This window comes from Chiloscyllium plagiosum, chromosome 21 (genome assembly GCF_004010195.1).
Source record: "Chiloscyllium plagiosum isolate BGI_BamShark_2017 chromosome 21, ASM401019v2, whole genome shotgun sequence".
NCBI classification, from domain to species: Eukaryota; Metazoa; Chordata; class Chondrichthyes; order Orectolobiformes; family Hemiscylliidae; genus Chiloscyllium; species Chiloscyllium plagiosum.
This window is the reverse complement of record NC_057730.1, coordinates 21,000,589-21,014,319: the sequence shown is the minus strand read 5'-3', so window position 1 is coordinate 21,014,319 and position 13,731 is coordinate 21,000,589. Positions and strand designations below refer to the sequence as shown.

Here is a 13,731-nt window from a genome sequence, read left to right as displayed (position 1 = left end):
TTGGCAAATTATCAGACATGCAAAGGCAAACAAGCACAAGCAATCTCAACGAGCATAAAACATCTAAAGAGTTGGGAAACTCAGAAATGCAAAGAAGAACCTAAAATGTAACAATCTGAAGGAAGAAAGAAATTTGCATTTGTAGAGCCCCCTTTCACAAACACAGGACATTCCAAAATGTTTTACAGGCAATGAAGTATTCAAGTGAATTCACCATGATAAAGTGGAAAACATAGTAGCCAGTTCTGTAACTGAAGCTCCCACAATGATAATTTACTTTGCTTTAAGTGATGTTGGTTAAGAGATAAATATTGGCCAGGATGCTCGTCACATTGTAGTCTGCACTCACTCCATTCTTTCCATATTCTTTTAACATTAACCACATGAATTCTCTCAGTTAGCATACTCTCACTCCCAGGTAGTCACTTTCATAATCTAAATAATAAGTAGAGAATCTATATACTCTGGGATAAGCAGTTAAAAAACATTCAGAATAATGTTCAAATCACACTACAAATTAGATCACGAAATTGAAAGAGTCTGATTGTCCTTCATAGCTGTCAATGTGATTCTTATGGCTGGGGAAAGTAATAACATGCCAGAAGTAAGAGCAAAAATTACTACTCTTGCCCCAAAGAATCATTTCTGTGTATACAATTTAAAAAAGTGACACAGGGTAATGTGGGCTTCAAGGGCGCAGGGAATTCAAGAGTTCAGATGATAGGTTAGTGCCTCACAGTTCACTCTGGCCTGTGGGTCAAACACTTCAGCAAACATTCCAATTTGTCTGGATACACGATGGCTCCTTTCCTTGATTGAGTCCAGAAATATACAGACCATTCATTTTTGAGCATTAATCATTAATGCCAGTGGAACAATTGACTGAGAAGGGCTAATTGTTTCAATGAAAACAAGCCTGGCTGTCTTCATTGTGCAATAGCCATCTTTCTGTAGTCAATGTCATACTTGCATCTCAAAACATTCTAAACAGAACTCTTTCAGTCTCTGATAATGAAACTTTCATTCATCATACTTCTATACAACCTATCCGTGCCAAACAGATAACCTAAACTGATCTAGTTCCATTTGCTAACCCTTTGGCCCATATCTCTCGAAATCCTACCCATCCAGATACCTTTTAAATATTGTAATTGTACCAGCCTCCACCTCTGCCTTAGACAACTCGTTCCATACACACACCACCCTCTGCATGGAGAAGTTGCTACTCGGGTCATTTTTAAATCGTTCCCTTCTCATCTTAAACTTATGCCTTCTAGTTTTGGACTGCTCTACCCTGGGAAAAAGACCATGGCTGTTCACCCTATCCATGCCCCTCATGAATTTATAAACCTCTACAAACCTGAGCATCTGAGGCAAGTCTTTTTTCGCAGAAGCATAGAAAGTTAAGAGGTGATCTTGTAGAGGTTCATAAAATCACAAGGAACATAGATAAGGTTGACAGTTAATGCCTTTTCCCTTGGGTAGGGAAGTTCAAAACTAGAGAGCATATTTTTAAGGTGAGAGGAGAAAGATTTAAAAGGGACCTGAGCGGCAACGTTTTTACACAGAGGGTGGTTTGTATGTGGAATGAACTGCCAGAGGAAGTGATAGATGCAGGTACAGTAACAACATTTAAAAGATATTTGGATTAGGTAATGATATATCTCTACAGAGGCCTGTATCCCACCATCAAGTCACTCTTTACTTACATGCAGAGTCCTTGATACTGATCCAGCTCCCTCAGAGCCAGCTCTCCAAGTGAACGGGATATCTGACTCCTGCTCTTAGCTCTCAGTTAGGGTTCCTTGACTGGATCAGATTAAGAGCCCCAATTGGGGAACTCATCGATTATGTCCACCTGGCTGATCTCCTTACAATTACTACAGGTAAATAAATTGGAAATATTTAGAGGGATATGGGCCATTCACAGACAAGTGGGACTAGTTTAGTTTGGGAAACTTGGTCAGCATGGATGAGTTAGACTAAAGGATCTGTTTCTGTGTTGTATAACTCTATCAGTCAAGAGGGAAGTGAGTGTGACAGCTATTAAAGTAGCATGAAAGAGTCTTAGCAAAATTGATGCCAGTGGAAATTAGGACAAACATTTTGCACTGGTTAGAGTCATACCTAACACCAAGGAAGACAGTTGTGGTTGTTAGAGTCAATCAGCTCAGTTCCCAGATTGCTTCGTCAATGAACTTCCTTTCTTCAAGAGGTCAGCACTGAAGATTTTGTTGATCACTGTAGTGTTTGAAAGCTTTGCAACTCCTCAGATACTGAAGCAATCTGTGTCAAATGTTGCAAGACCTAGTCAACATTCAGGCTTGGGCTTATAAATGGTAAGCAACATCCTCCAACAGGACTAATGTAATTAACTTCCCTTGACATCAATGGATGAATCCTCTCTATCAATAACATGATCACCATTAACGAGGATTTGAACTGGACCAGCCATATGAATACTGCGGCTATAAGAGTAGTTGGAGAGTGGGAATTCTGAAGTGATTAACTCAAAAAACGACTTCCCAAACCAGTTGATGTACAGCACAGAAACAGACCTATCGGTCCAACCTGTCCATGCCGACCAGATATCCCAATGCAATCTAGTCCCACCTGCCAGCACCCAGCCCATATCCCTCCAAACCCTTCCTATTCATATACCCATCCAGATGTATCTTAAATGTTGCAATTGTACCAGCCTCCACCACTTCCTCTGGCAGCTCATTCCATACACATACCATCATCTGCGTGAAAAAGTTGCCCCTTAGGTCTCTTTTATATCTTTCCCCTCTCACCCTCAATCTCTAGTTCTGGACTCCCCCACCCCAGAGAAAAGACTTGGTCTATTTATCCTATCCATGCCCCTCATAATTTTATAAACCTCTATAAGGTCACCCCTCAGCCTCCGACACTCCAGGGAAAACAGCCCCAGCATATTCAATCACTCCCCATAGCTTAAATCCTCCAACCCTGGCAACATCCTTGTAAATCTTTTCTGAACCCTTTCAAGTTTCACAACATCCTTCCAATAGAGACCAGAATTGCATGCAATATTTCAAAAGTGGCCTAACCAATGTCCTGTACAGCCACAACTTGACCTCCCAACTCTTGTACTCAATACTCTGACCAATAAAGGAAAGTATATCAAATGCCTTCTTCACTATCCTATCTACCTGCGACTCTACTTTCAAGGAACTATGAACCTGCACTCCAAGGTCTCTTTGTTCAGCAATACTCCCTAGGACCTTACCATTAAGTGCATAAGTCCTGCTAAGATTTGCTTTCCCAAAATGCAGCACCTCACACTTATCTGAATTAAACTCCATCTGCCACTTCTCAGCCCATTGGCCCATCTGTTCAAGATACCGTTGTAATCTGAGGTAACCACCTTCGCTGTCCATTACACCTCCAATTTTGGTGTCACCTGCAAACTTACTAATTATACCTTTTAAAATCACATCCAAATCATTTATATAAATGACTAAAAGTAGTGGACCCAGCACTGATCCTTGTGGCACACCACTGGTCACAGGCCTCCAGTCTGAAAAAGAATCTGCCACCCTCTGTCTTCTACCTTCGAGCCAGTTCTGTATTGAAATGTCTAGTTCTCCCTGTATTCCTTGAGATCTAACCTTGCTAACCAGACATGGGGAACCTTGTCGAACAGCCTACTGAAGTCCATATAGATCACATCTACCACTCTGCCCTCATCAATCCTCTTTGCTATTGTCAATCATCTACAATGCAGAAGTTAGGATTGTAATAGGAATTCTCCATTTACTTGGATGACAGCAACTTGAAAAACATTTCAGAAACTTGGCACCATCCAGGGCAAAACAAGCCTGCTTGACTGGCACCTCATCCAACAACTTAATTATTCACTCCTTCATCTTTGGTACATCGCAGCAGTGATGTATACAGTATACAAGATACACTGCAGCAACTAACCCAGGCTCCTCCAACAATACCTTCCAAACCATAACCTCTACCACCTGGAAGGACAAGGGCATCAGATGCTTCAGAGCAGTACCAGTTACTAGTTTTCTTCCAAGTCACTATCCTAACTTGGAACTGTATCGTTGACTCTCCATTGCTGGAGTGGTTCAAGAAAATGGTTCACCATTATCTTCTCCACAGGAACTAGGGTTAAGTAACAAATACTGACCCTATCAGCGACACCTAGATCCCATCAAAGATTGAATAAATAATTCCATTGGAGCTCAATTTACCAGATTGTATATTAAGTGAGGTGCTGCAGTGGAATGCATTTGATTTACATTTTATAAAAATCCATTGTAATTCACCAAAAATTGGATCTTGTTACTGAAAATATTTGATTAATATTTGAGCAATTTATTTTACAAAGACAGCAATTTGGGGACATGTCTATAACATGTATATCATAATTCACTATCAGGCATTTGTCAAAAGCATCACAGTTCTGGTTCAATTTGTATCAGTTTTACAATAACCTTTATTTTGGTAACTCATGCCAGTTTTCATCATACTGAAATTCCTGATTTTCAAATCATCAATACGTATTTCAGGGCTGGAGCTGCCACTAAGCCTGCAGGATTGGTTGATGTTACACAACTGTTCCCAAAAATAGATCCACCTTTAGGCTAATCACATTTTTCTCTGGCAACTCATAGGAACCTGCTCTCTAATGATGTGTGGAGGAACTGAGTCTGCTCAACCTTATCTTTCATTTCACAGCTCCAATACCATTCTAACCATTTAAAAATGTGAACTTCAAAGAAAAAAAACACAGATTTCTGAATTAGTAAATATTTTAGACAAAAATGTTGAACCTCCTAACAAAATCACTATAAATGTTATTGGTTTTATCATAATTATTTTGCAGAAAAAAATTAAAATGTACAATTAGCTAGGCTATTCAAGGGAAATGAACACAGTTAGTAGGACACTAGTTTTTTGATGTTTTCTTCTAAAGACGTTAAGAATAGAAAAGGAGAGACATGATTACCAAATTTGTAAAAGGTGAAACCCCTGGTCTACATGAAGTGTCTCTAACGTGTTCAAGGAAGCTCGGGTTGATATAGAAGAGGCAGTATTACATATTTATAAAAATATGATTGTAAGAATAGTACAAGAGGACTGAGGACAGCTTGTGTGATTCCTGTATAAAAAGGAAAGATGAATTCAGTTTAGAGAGTTGCAGAATAGTTATCTTAAATGTTAATGGTAGGAAGCAAGATAGAATCTGTACACAATTGGAAATGGTGACACAGTGGCTATATTACAGAACTAGTAATCCAGAGGCATGGACTAATTTCTGGAAATATGAGCTATAATAACAGCTCAGGAGTTTAAATTTATTTCAGCAATCTGGAGTAAGAAGTTAATTTCAGTACTGGTGACCACGAAACTAATGGACTGTCAAAACATCGACCTGGCTCACTACTGATCTTTCAAAAAGGAAATATTACGTCTTTGCCAAACCCAACCCAAAAGTGATTCTGGACTCAAAAATGTGGTTGATTTGTATCTGCCTTTTAGAACTAGTCTGGCCAACCTCTCATTTGGTAATGTGCCTTCCTAAAGACAATCAAGGGTTGTCAATCATTTATCAATACTATTTAATTTTTATGTTTGCTGAAAAAGTAATGGGGATTCCATCTGAGCGCATATATAAAGACACATGAAACTGGGAGTGGTCGAGTTCGGAGGGTTTCACTTGTAATGTTTCACTTTGTGAATAATTGCAAGACTGAGCAAAGATCAGCTCCACTACCATCCTTCACTAGTAGGATTTCAAGAATAGAATATATGCAACTATGGTACCTACATCCCATGAATGAAAACAAAAAAACAGAAAAACATTTAGAAACTGAAAATATAATAAAATGTAGTCAGTTTCCAAAACAAAACATGCATGACGAACCTTACTAAATTCTTTGAATTAGCAGCAAATTAGATAAAGATGATGCAGTGGACATATTATATTTGGAAGGTAAAAACAATGACTGCAGATGCTGGAAACCAGATTCTGGATTAATGGTGCTGGAAGAGCACAGCAGTTCAGGCAGCATCCAAGATTTCGAAGCTCCTTGGATGCTGCCTGAACTGCTGTGCTCTTCCAGCACCACTAATCCAGAATATTATATTTGGATTTCCAAAACTCCAATGATAAAGCACAACTTAATAAACTCATAACAAGAGGAGAGCATGTAAAGACAGGGGGCAAGTAGTATAATTGATAGAAGGCTCATGGTAAAACAGGAAGCAAGAGACTGATCTTGAGATTATTACACAGATTGGTAAATAGCTGGAACTGGTGTTCCATAATGATCAGTGCTGGCTAATGTTCACCATTTGTATAAATTAGCAAGGAATTGGAAATACAATGACCAAATTTGTTGGGGGTGGTGATGGTGGCAAGAAGACAGTGACAGAGAGAGAGGGAGAGAGGGAGAGAGAAAGAAAGAAAGAAAATCAATCTAATGTGGAGGGATTCTTGGCAAAAGTACAGAACATTAATATTTCTTCTTAACCAACCTATTTAGATATCTTATTCATAAGTCACATGAGCCCAAGTTATAGTCCAACAGGTTTATTTGAAATCACAAGCCTTCAGAGCAATGCTCCTTCTTCAGCACTCTGACAGCTTGTGATTTCACAGAAACTTGTTGGACTATAACCTGGTGTCTTGTGACTTCTGACTTTGTCCACCCCAGTCCAACATCTGCACACCATGGATATCTTAAGACACAGTCCAGGGCAGAAGATCTAAAACCAGACCTTCAGGCCAAAGGTAGGAACACTACTACTGTGTTGCAGGAACCCTCTTTTATATGCTGAGAAGCACAATTGGCAAGATTCAAACCTGTGTGAGAAATTCCACAGATTTCAAATCCATTGCTTTAACCAATCATCTATACAGCAATAAAACATTAATAAACTCATATAATGGACATGTAATTAGCAACTCAACCTCAATATAGGCAAGATTGAAGTATTCAAATTTGGTGGGAACTGTAAAAAAGCTACATAACTCTTGGGGTACACAGAGAGCTCTAAAATCTAGATTCACAAATTGCTAAAGGAAAGATGTGAATTAATAAGACCGTAAACAAAGCACTGGTATTCATTACCAGAAGGGTAGGATTTAAAGGCAGAGAAGTTATGTTAACTTTGTGCAGAGCCTTGGTTAGACCATACTCTCATACCGTGAGCAGTTCTAGTCTCCAGAGAAAGCAGAGAAAGGATTTGCTTGAATGGTACCTGAGCCAAGAAGTGACAGGGAAGACTGAACAGATTTAGGCTCTCTTCAGAAAATGCAAACAAGAAGTGCAACCTAATAGAGATTTCGAAAGAGCAACTCTGTTCTGAAATCAGCCTGGTAAAATTTGTCAAGACTATTCAACACTCCAGGGCTTCACAGACTGAACTGTTGCTGAAACAGGCTGGAAAATAAATGACAACATTTGTCTGTCACAACTTTAACCACAACTAAAAGAATTAAAACAAACATCTAAACATATTTTTTAGATTCAAAAACAACAAGATATTTATTTGTCTTATTTATCTGAGATGGTCATGTTACATGCCGTAACGGACTACCTTCATTAGGCACCATTCTGTCTGGGGTTCTAGTCATTGACACCACTCAGAGTTGATTGGTTCAACAAGATGTTCTCTGTGGAAGCTGCTCTCTCTCAGAAATAGAGCCAGTGTTAAGTCCCTTTTACACTTGGGTACAAAGGTTGATCAAAAGGCAATTACATCTCAACCATCTCTATAGGAGTACAGAAAATAGGTGAACTACAGTGAAAGTTCTATCATTTGAACTGGAAAGTGATTTTACACTTGAGAGTTGGCAGTAGTTCAACTGGTAGCACTCTCTACTTTCGGTCACAAGCTTCCAAGTTTATGTTCCAGAAGCTGAGCACACAAATAAAACTCCACTGACATTTCTGGATATCTCCCGTTCAGAATCAACCGTTCAGACATGTAACACACCTCTGATGTGGGTAACACACTGACGTTCCTACGTTGAGCTGAGATGGTGCTACATTGTTGGAGCATCATCTTTTGGAGAAGTAATTAAACTAAAAACAGAGGCTGAAAAGGTCTACAAAACCATGAGAGGCATAAATAGGATGGACAGTCAGAAACTTTTTCCCAGGGTGGAAAGGTCAACTACAAGAGGGCACAGGTAAATATGAGATGGGCAAGTTTAGGGGAGAAGTACATGGAAATGTGTTCACACAGAGCCTGGCAGGTGTCTGGAACACACTGCCAATGGGGTTGGTGGAATCAAGTACGTTAGCAACATTTAAGGCACATCTTGACAGACACATGAACGTGAGGCACACAGGGAGATAGAAACTGCACATGGGCAATAAACAGCAGATCTAAATAAGGAATAGGAACCGGCGCAGTCCAAAGGGCCTGTTCCTGTGCTGTATTGTATATTGTTTTGCATATTGAAGCCCATATGCCTGCTCGGGTGGATTAGAAGATGATACAGTCATACAGTCCTGCAGCACAGAGGCAGGCCCTACGGCCCAAATTGGTCCATGCCAACCAAAATATCCATTCCTACTAAGCCCATTTCTCTCCACTTGGCTCATATCCTTCTAAATCTTTCCTGTCCATGTGTTTGTCCAAATGCCTGTTAAATGTTGTTAATGTACCCGCCTCAACCACTTCTGATGGCAGCTCATTTCATAAGTGTACCGCCCTCTATGTAAAAAGATGGTCCTTAGCTTCCTATTTATTCTTTCCCCTCCTATCTTAAACTGATACCCTATATTCCTCAATTCCCCAACTCTGGGAAAAAGACTGAGTGCATTCACGTTATCCATACCTCTCATGATCGTATACACTTCTTTAAGACTCCCCCCACCCCCACCCCCGTGCCCCACTCAGACTCCTACGCTCTAAAGAAAAAAGTCCTCGTTTTAGATTAGATTAGATTGCATTACCGTGTGGAAACAGGCCCTTCAGCCCAACAAGTCCACACCGACCCGCCGAAGCGCAACCCACCCATACCCGCTCTAAAGAAAAAAGTCCTCGTTTTAGATTAGATTAGATTGCATTACGTGTGGAAACAGGCCCTTCAGCCCAACAAGTCCACACCGACCCGCCGAAGCGCAACCCACCCATACCCCTACATTTACCCATTACCTGACACTACGGGCAATTTAGCATGGCCAATTCACCTGACCTGCACATCTTTTGGACTGTGGGAGGAAACCGGAGCACCCGGAGGAAACCCACGCAGACACAGGGAGAATGTGCAAACTCCACACAGTCAGTCGCCTGAGGCGGGAATTGAACCCGGGTCTCTGGCGCTGTGAGGCAGCAGTGCTAACCACTGTGCCATCGTGCTGCCCACAGAGTTTGTCCAACCTCTCCCTATAACTCAGTCCTTTGATTCCTGGCAACATCCTTTTAAATTTCTTCAGCATTCTTTCAGTTTAATAATACCTTTCCTATAGCAAGGTGACCAAAACTGAACATAATACTCCAAGTGCAGCCTCACCAACATGTCATACAACTGCAACATAACTTCTATACTCAATGCCCTGACTGATGAAGGCCAGTATGCCAAAAGCCTTCATTGTCCTGTCTACCTGTGACTCCCCTTTCAGAGAACCATGCACGTGAACACCAAGATCCCCCTGTTCCACTACTCTCCTTAAGGCCCTACCATTCACCATGAAACTCCTATCTTGATTTGACTTTCCAAAATGCAAGAGCTCACACTTATCTATATTAAACTCTGTTCGCCATTTCTCAGCCCATTTTCCCTAGCTGATCAAGATCTTGCTGCACTTTCTGATAACATTTTGCACTGTCCACATTTTAGTGTCATGTGCAAACTTACTAATCATGCTTTGTACATTTTCATCCAAATCATTGATATAGATAACAAACAGCAATGGGCCCAGCACCGACCTCTAAGGCACACCACTACTCACAGGCCTCCAGTCTGACAAGCATCCTTCCATTATTATCCATTATTCCCATCATTAAATTAATTGTGAATCCGATTTGGCAGCTCCCATTGGATTCCATGCGATCTAACCTTCCAGAGCAGTCTACCATGCGGAACCTTATCAAAGGCCTTACTGAAATCTATATAGACTACATCTACTGCCCTGCCCTGATTAACCTTCCTGGTGTCTTCATCAAAGAACTCTAACAAATTTGTGAGGCATGATCTCCCACGTCAAAGCCATGCTGACTACTCCAAATCAAACCCTATCTTTCCAAATACATGTTTATCTTATTCCTCAGAATCTTCTCAAGTAACTTACCTACCAAAGATGTTAGGCTTACTGGTCAAGAGTTCGCAGGCTTCTCTTTGCAGCCTTTTTTGAATAAGGGCATAACATTCACTACCCTCCAGTCTTCCAGGACCTCACCTGTGGCTAACATTGATGCAAATATATCAGCTAGGGTACCTGCAATTTCCTCTCTAGCCTCTTGTAAGGTTCTTGGATAGATCTGGTCAGGAGCAGGAGATTTACATGCCTTCACACATTCTATACATCCAACATGTTCTCTACTCTGATATGGGCAGTCCCCAAGATATCACCACTGAGTTCCCCAAGTTCTCAAGTCTTTGTGTCTTTCTCCACGGTAAACACAGAGGAGAAATATTCATTGAGGACCTTGCTCATCTCTTGCAGTTCCATACATGCATGTCCACTTTGGTCCTTGAGTGGTCCTATTCTCTCTCTCCAGTTACTCTTTTTTCCTTTAATAGACTTGAAGAATCTCTTTGGATGTACCCTAATCTTCCCAGCCAAAGCTATCTCATGCCCCCTTTCGCCCTCCTGATTTCCTTCTTCAGTAAACTCCTGTATACTCTACATACCTCCAGGGATTCCCTTGATCCCAACTGCCTCTACAGCACTATTTGCAAAGATGAGCAGGGAGTTATCCTCATCAGTAACCTAGTGAGGATTTATTTTTTAATCAAAATCATAGAAAAAAATCCAGTCGTTATTCCATTGCAGATTATGAAAACTTGCTGTGTACAAATTGCATGCCTGAGGAAACTTTACAACCCACTTTAAAAGTCCTTCATTTATTGTAAAGCAGCACAATTGGTGGTTGTTTAAACTACTACATAAATGTGAGTCTCTTTTCAGACTCTGTGACATAGCTTTTACTGAATTAGCAATATTCTACACTTTATGTCGCCTGATATTAACTTCGAAACCAAACTTGTTAAAAAGTTTTAGGAACCAAAATTCTGAGCGTACTTTTGAAACTGCTCAATCTTCAGTTGAGCCTATGAACACTCCGAAGTCCTCAGAGGTATTATTGTTATGTAATTCATTCCTTTGTTATTTTTAATATAGTACACATGGAATGGACAGGATGGGACACAGCAAGATAATTCATAGTGAAACAAAATAAATCTCACTCCAGGTATTGCACCAATAAGAAACTTGCTCGATTGTGTTGCTTTATACGAAAACAAAAATCATCATAGCACACTCTTGCACCCCTATAGAAAAGAGACATATGCCAACGACTCATGGTTTACTTTGGTTAAAGGCATCTGTTACATCCCTCTTCAATATATTTCATTAAGCAGCTAATATTAGCTCTCCATTTACTGGTGATATTCTGAAAGCCAGGAATAGAATAAAGCATAGATAAGGCTTGCACTCCTTTGAGCTGTTTAAGATGATTATATTTCCCTTCTTGGTGTGGTGAAGGTGTTTGCGACTTGGAGGGTTGGGAAGAACAGTCCAGAGCAAGGGAGCAGAAAGCCTATTTTAAGGTTAAGTGCACTGTCTAAAATCTGGAAATCTTTTCTCCAAAAAAAATACTGATTGGCAGATTTTTGTTAGACAATGATATCAAGGGTTATGAAATCAAGATGGGTAAATAAGATCAGCCTTATCTAATTGAATAGAGTAACAGGATCAAAAGACTGAATGACCTTTGTTAATATATTCTTCTGAAGTAGACAGCAGAGCTGATAGTTCAGAGCAAAGTGGTTAACTGTAATGCTGCTGAAAATTGTCTCACTTACAAATCTACTCAGTAGTTAGTTGGTTGACAAATTACAAGTGGGAGCGTGACACTGGAGTCTACCCAAGACACTACATACTATTTTATAGAACAGGCTTACCTCCTGGCAAAACTTCACAATATTCTCCCATAGCTCTTTGGCCTCTCCCTCATCAGTCTTCCGCCGTGCTTCAACAAGTATGCTTTCCCGTCTCTTCAGTGGCTTTGAGCCCTTCCTCAGGGTGAAATACTGCTGTGGTGTATGGCAGGCTGCACAATGCTTATCCTTCAAGTCATTCAGGAGGGTACAAGCAGGGCAGGACCACTCATTGGATTTCTCCCGAGAGGTAGGTGGCTGGACAGGGAATAGTTTGATGGGTTTCCGTGTTCCTGAGGACCTGGATCCACATGTGGTGCATGAACACCCATTCAGCCCCTTCTCCATGTTACAATCGGGACATCTTGGCCCTCGCTCTGTATGACTATGCTCTTGAAAGCCATGGAGTTTGGAGCAATTACAGGCACTGCATTTTTGGACAGCAGTAGGGTTTTTCAGAGTACACTTTGAACAAGTCCATATGGTAAAATCTGGGCTGGAGGGACTAAAGGGGGTGAACCTCACAGTGTCACCAGTTAGGTCTATGATGTCTCCGCCTTTCATAGTTCTACAAGCATCACATTTTAATACTGCAGCAGAGTTGATAAAAGAGCAAGATGTACACTTCCATTGACTTGGGGATGAGTCCATTTCCTCATCTAAAACACTGAGCCTCTTGGTGCAAAGCAGTTCTTGCAATTTTGTGGAAGATTTCACTTGCCCCTGGGGAACACCTCGGGCTGTTGGAACTGAGGTGCAGGAGGTAGAGGTGGTGGCCATGCTACCAGAGAGGACCGGTGAGTCTGCATTGGGCGACTGGAATTTGGCAGCTGGTGGTACTTCTCTGCGGCTTCGTGGTACTGGGTTATTCTGGATCATTGGCGACAGGGGACTTGCAACTGGAGACCTTGGACTCTCAGTCTCTGTGGCTGCATCCTGAATTGGTGACACATCAGCCTCTATTGGGTCAGTTGAATTGCTGAGCTGGGATGTTGCTGATGATGGTCCTGAGGGCAGCTGGAAACCAGCAGGAGTCAAAACCTCAGGCACAACCAGAGCTTCAGGTGGGATCTTGGGCAAGGAAAGTTTGCGAGGCCCCCCACAGGCTGAACACGAGTTAGCAGATGGCGTGTTATGAAGAGTGCACCTTTGGCAGGCCCAAGCTTTGGAGTTAACTGGTGTACCATTCTTGCAACAGTTGCCGTTGACGTCACCATTTGCTGATCTCCCACTGTCCTGTCCAGCAGAACCTCGCTGTTCATCCAAAGGAGGCTGATTTTTGGACTGTCCATTTGTTGTGGGTACAGGCGGTATGACAGGAGTAAGGGTTTGGGAAGACCCACACACACCACACTGGCTCTTGTTGATTGAGTTTCTGAAAGTGCATCGTGTGCAGGCCCACTGCTGCTCCTCTGTGCTAAGCCGAAGGATGTCATTGAAGTCTGGCCTTTCTCGGGGGGCCTCGCATATGGAACACTGCCTCAGCACATCGGGATTCAAGAAAGTGCACCGGGTACATGGCCACTCATTTCTTGTTGCCATGGCACTAGGCAACTGGGAGGTACTGGAGGGGGAAGAAAAGATAAACAACAAATGAATCAATAAAGTGGTGTATCTTCGGCTATTCTAAA

General features: G+C 41.4%; 1 protein-coding gene across 9 annotated transcripts in view; it reads right to left on the bottom strand.

Annotated features, from left to right (window-relative positions):
* The window catches only part of capn15 (calpain 15), a 305,948-nt gene that overhangs the window by 78,286 nt on the left and 213,931 nt on the right, over positions 1–13,731 (bottom strand). For all 9 annotated transcript variants that reach the window (XR_006314778.1, XM_043711451.1, XM_043711453.1 and 6 more), the window contains one exon: positions 12,125–13,664. Coding sequence is in view for 8 of the 9 variants with exons in the window: in XM_043711448.1 (XP_043567383.1) it covers positions 12,125–13,664 (1,540 nt within the window). In the remaining variant the exon portion in view is untranslated. The remainder of the gene's footprint in view (positions 1–12,124; positions 13,665–13,731) is intronic.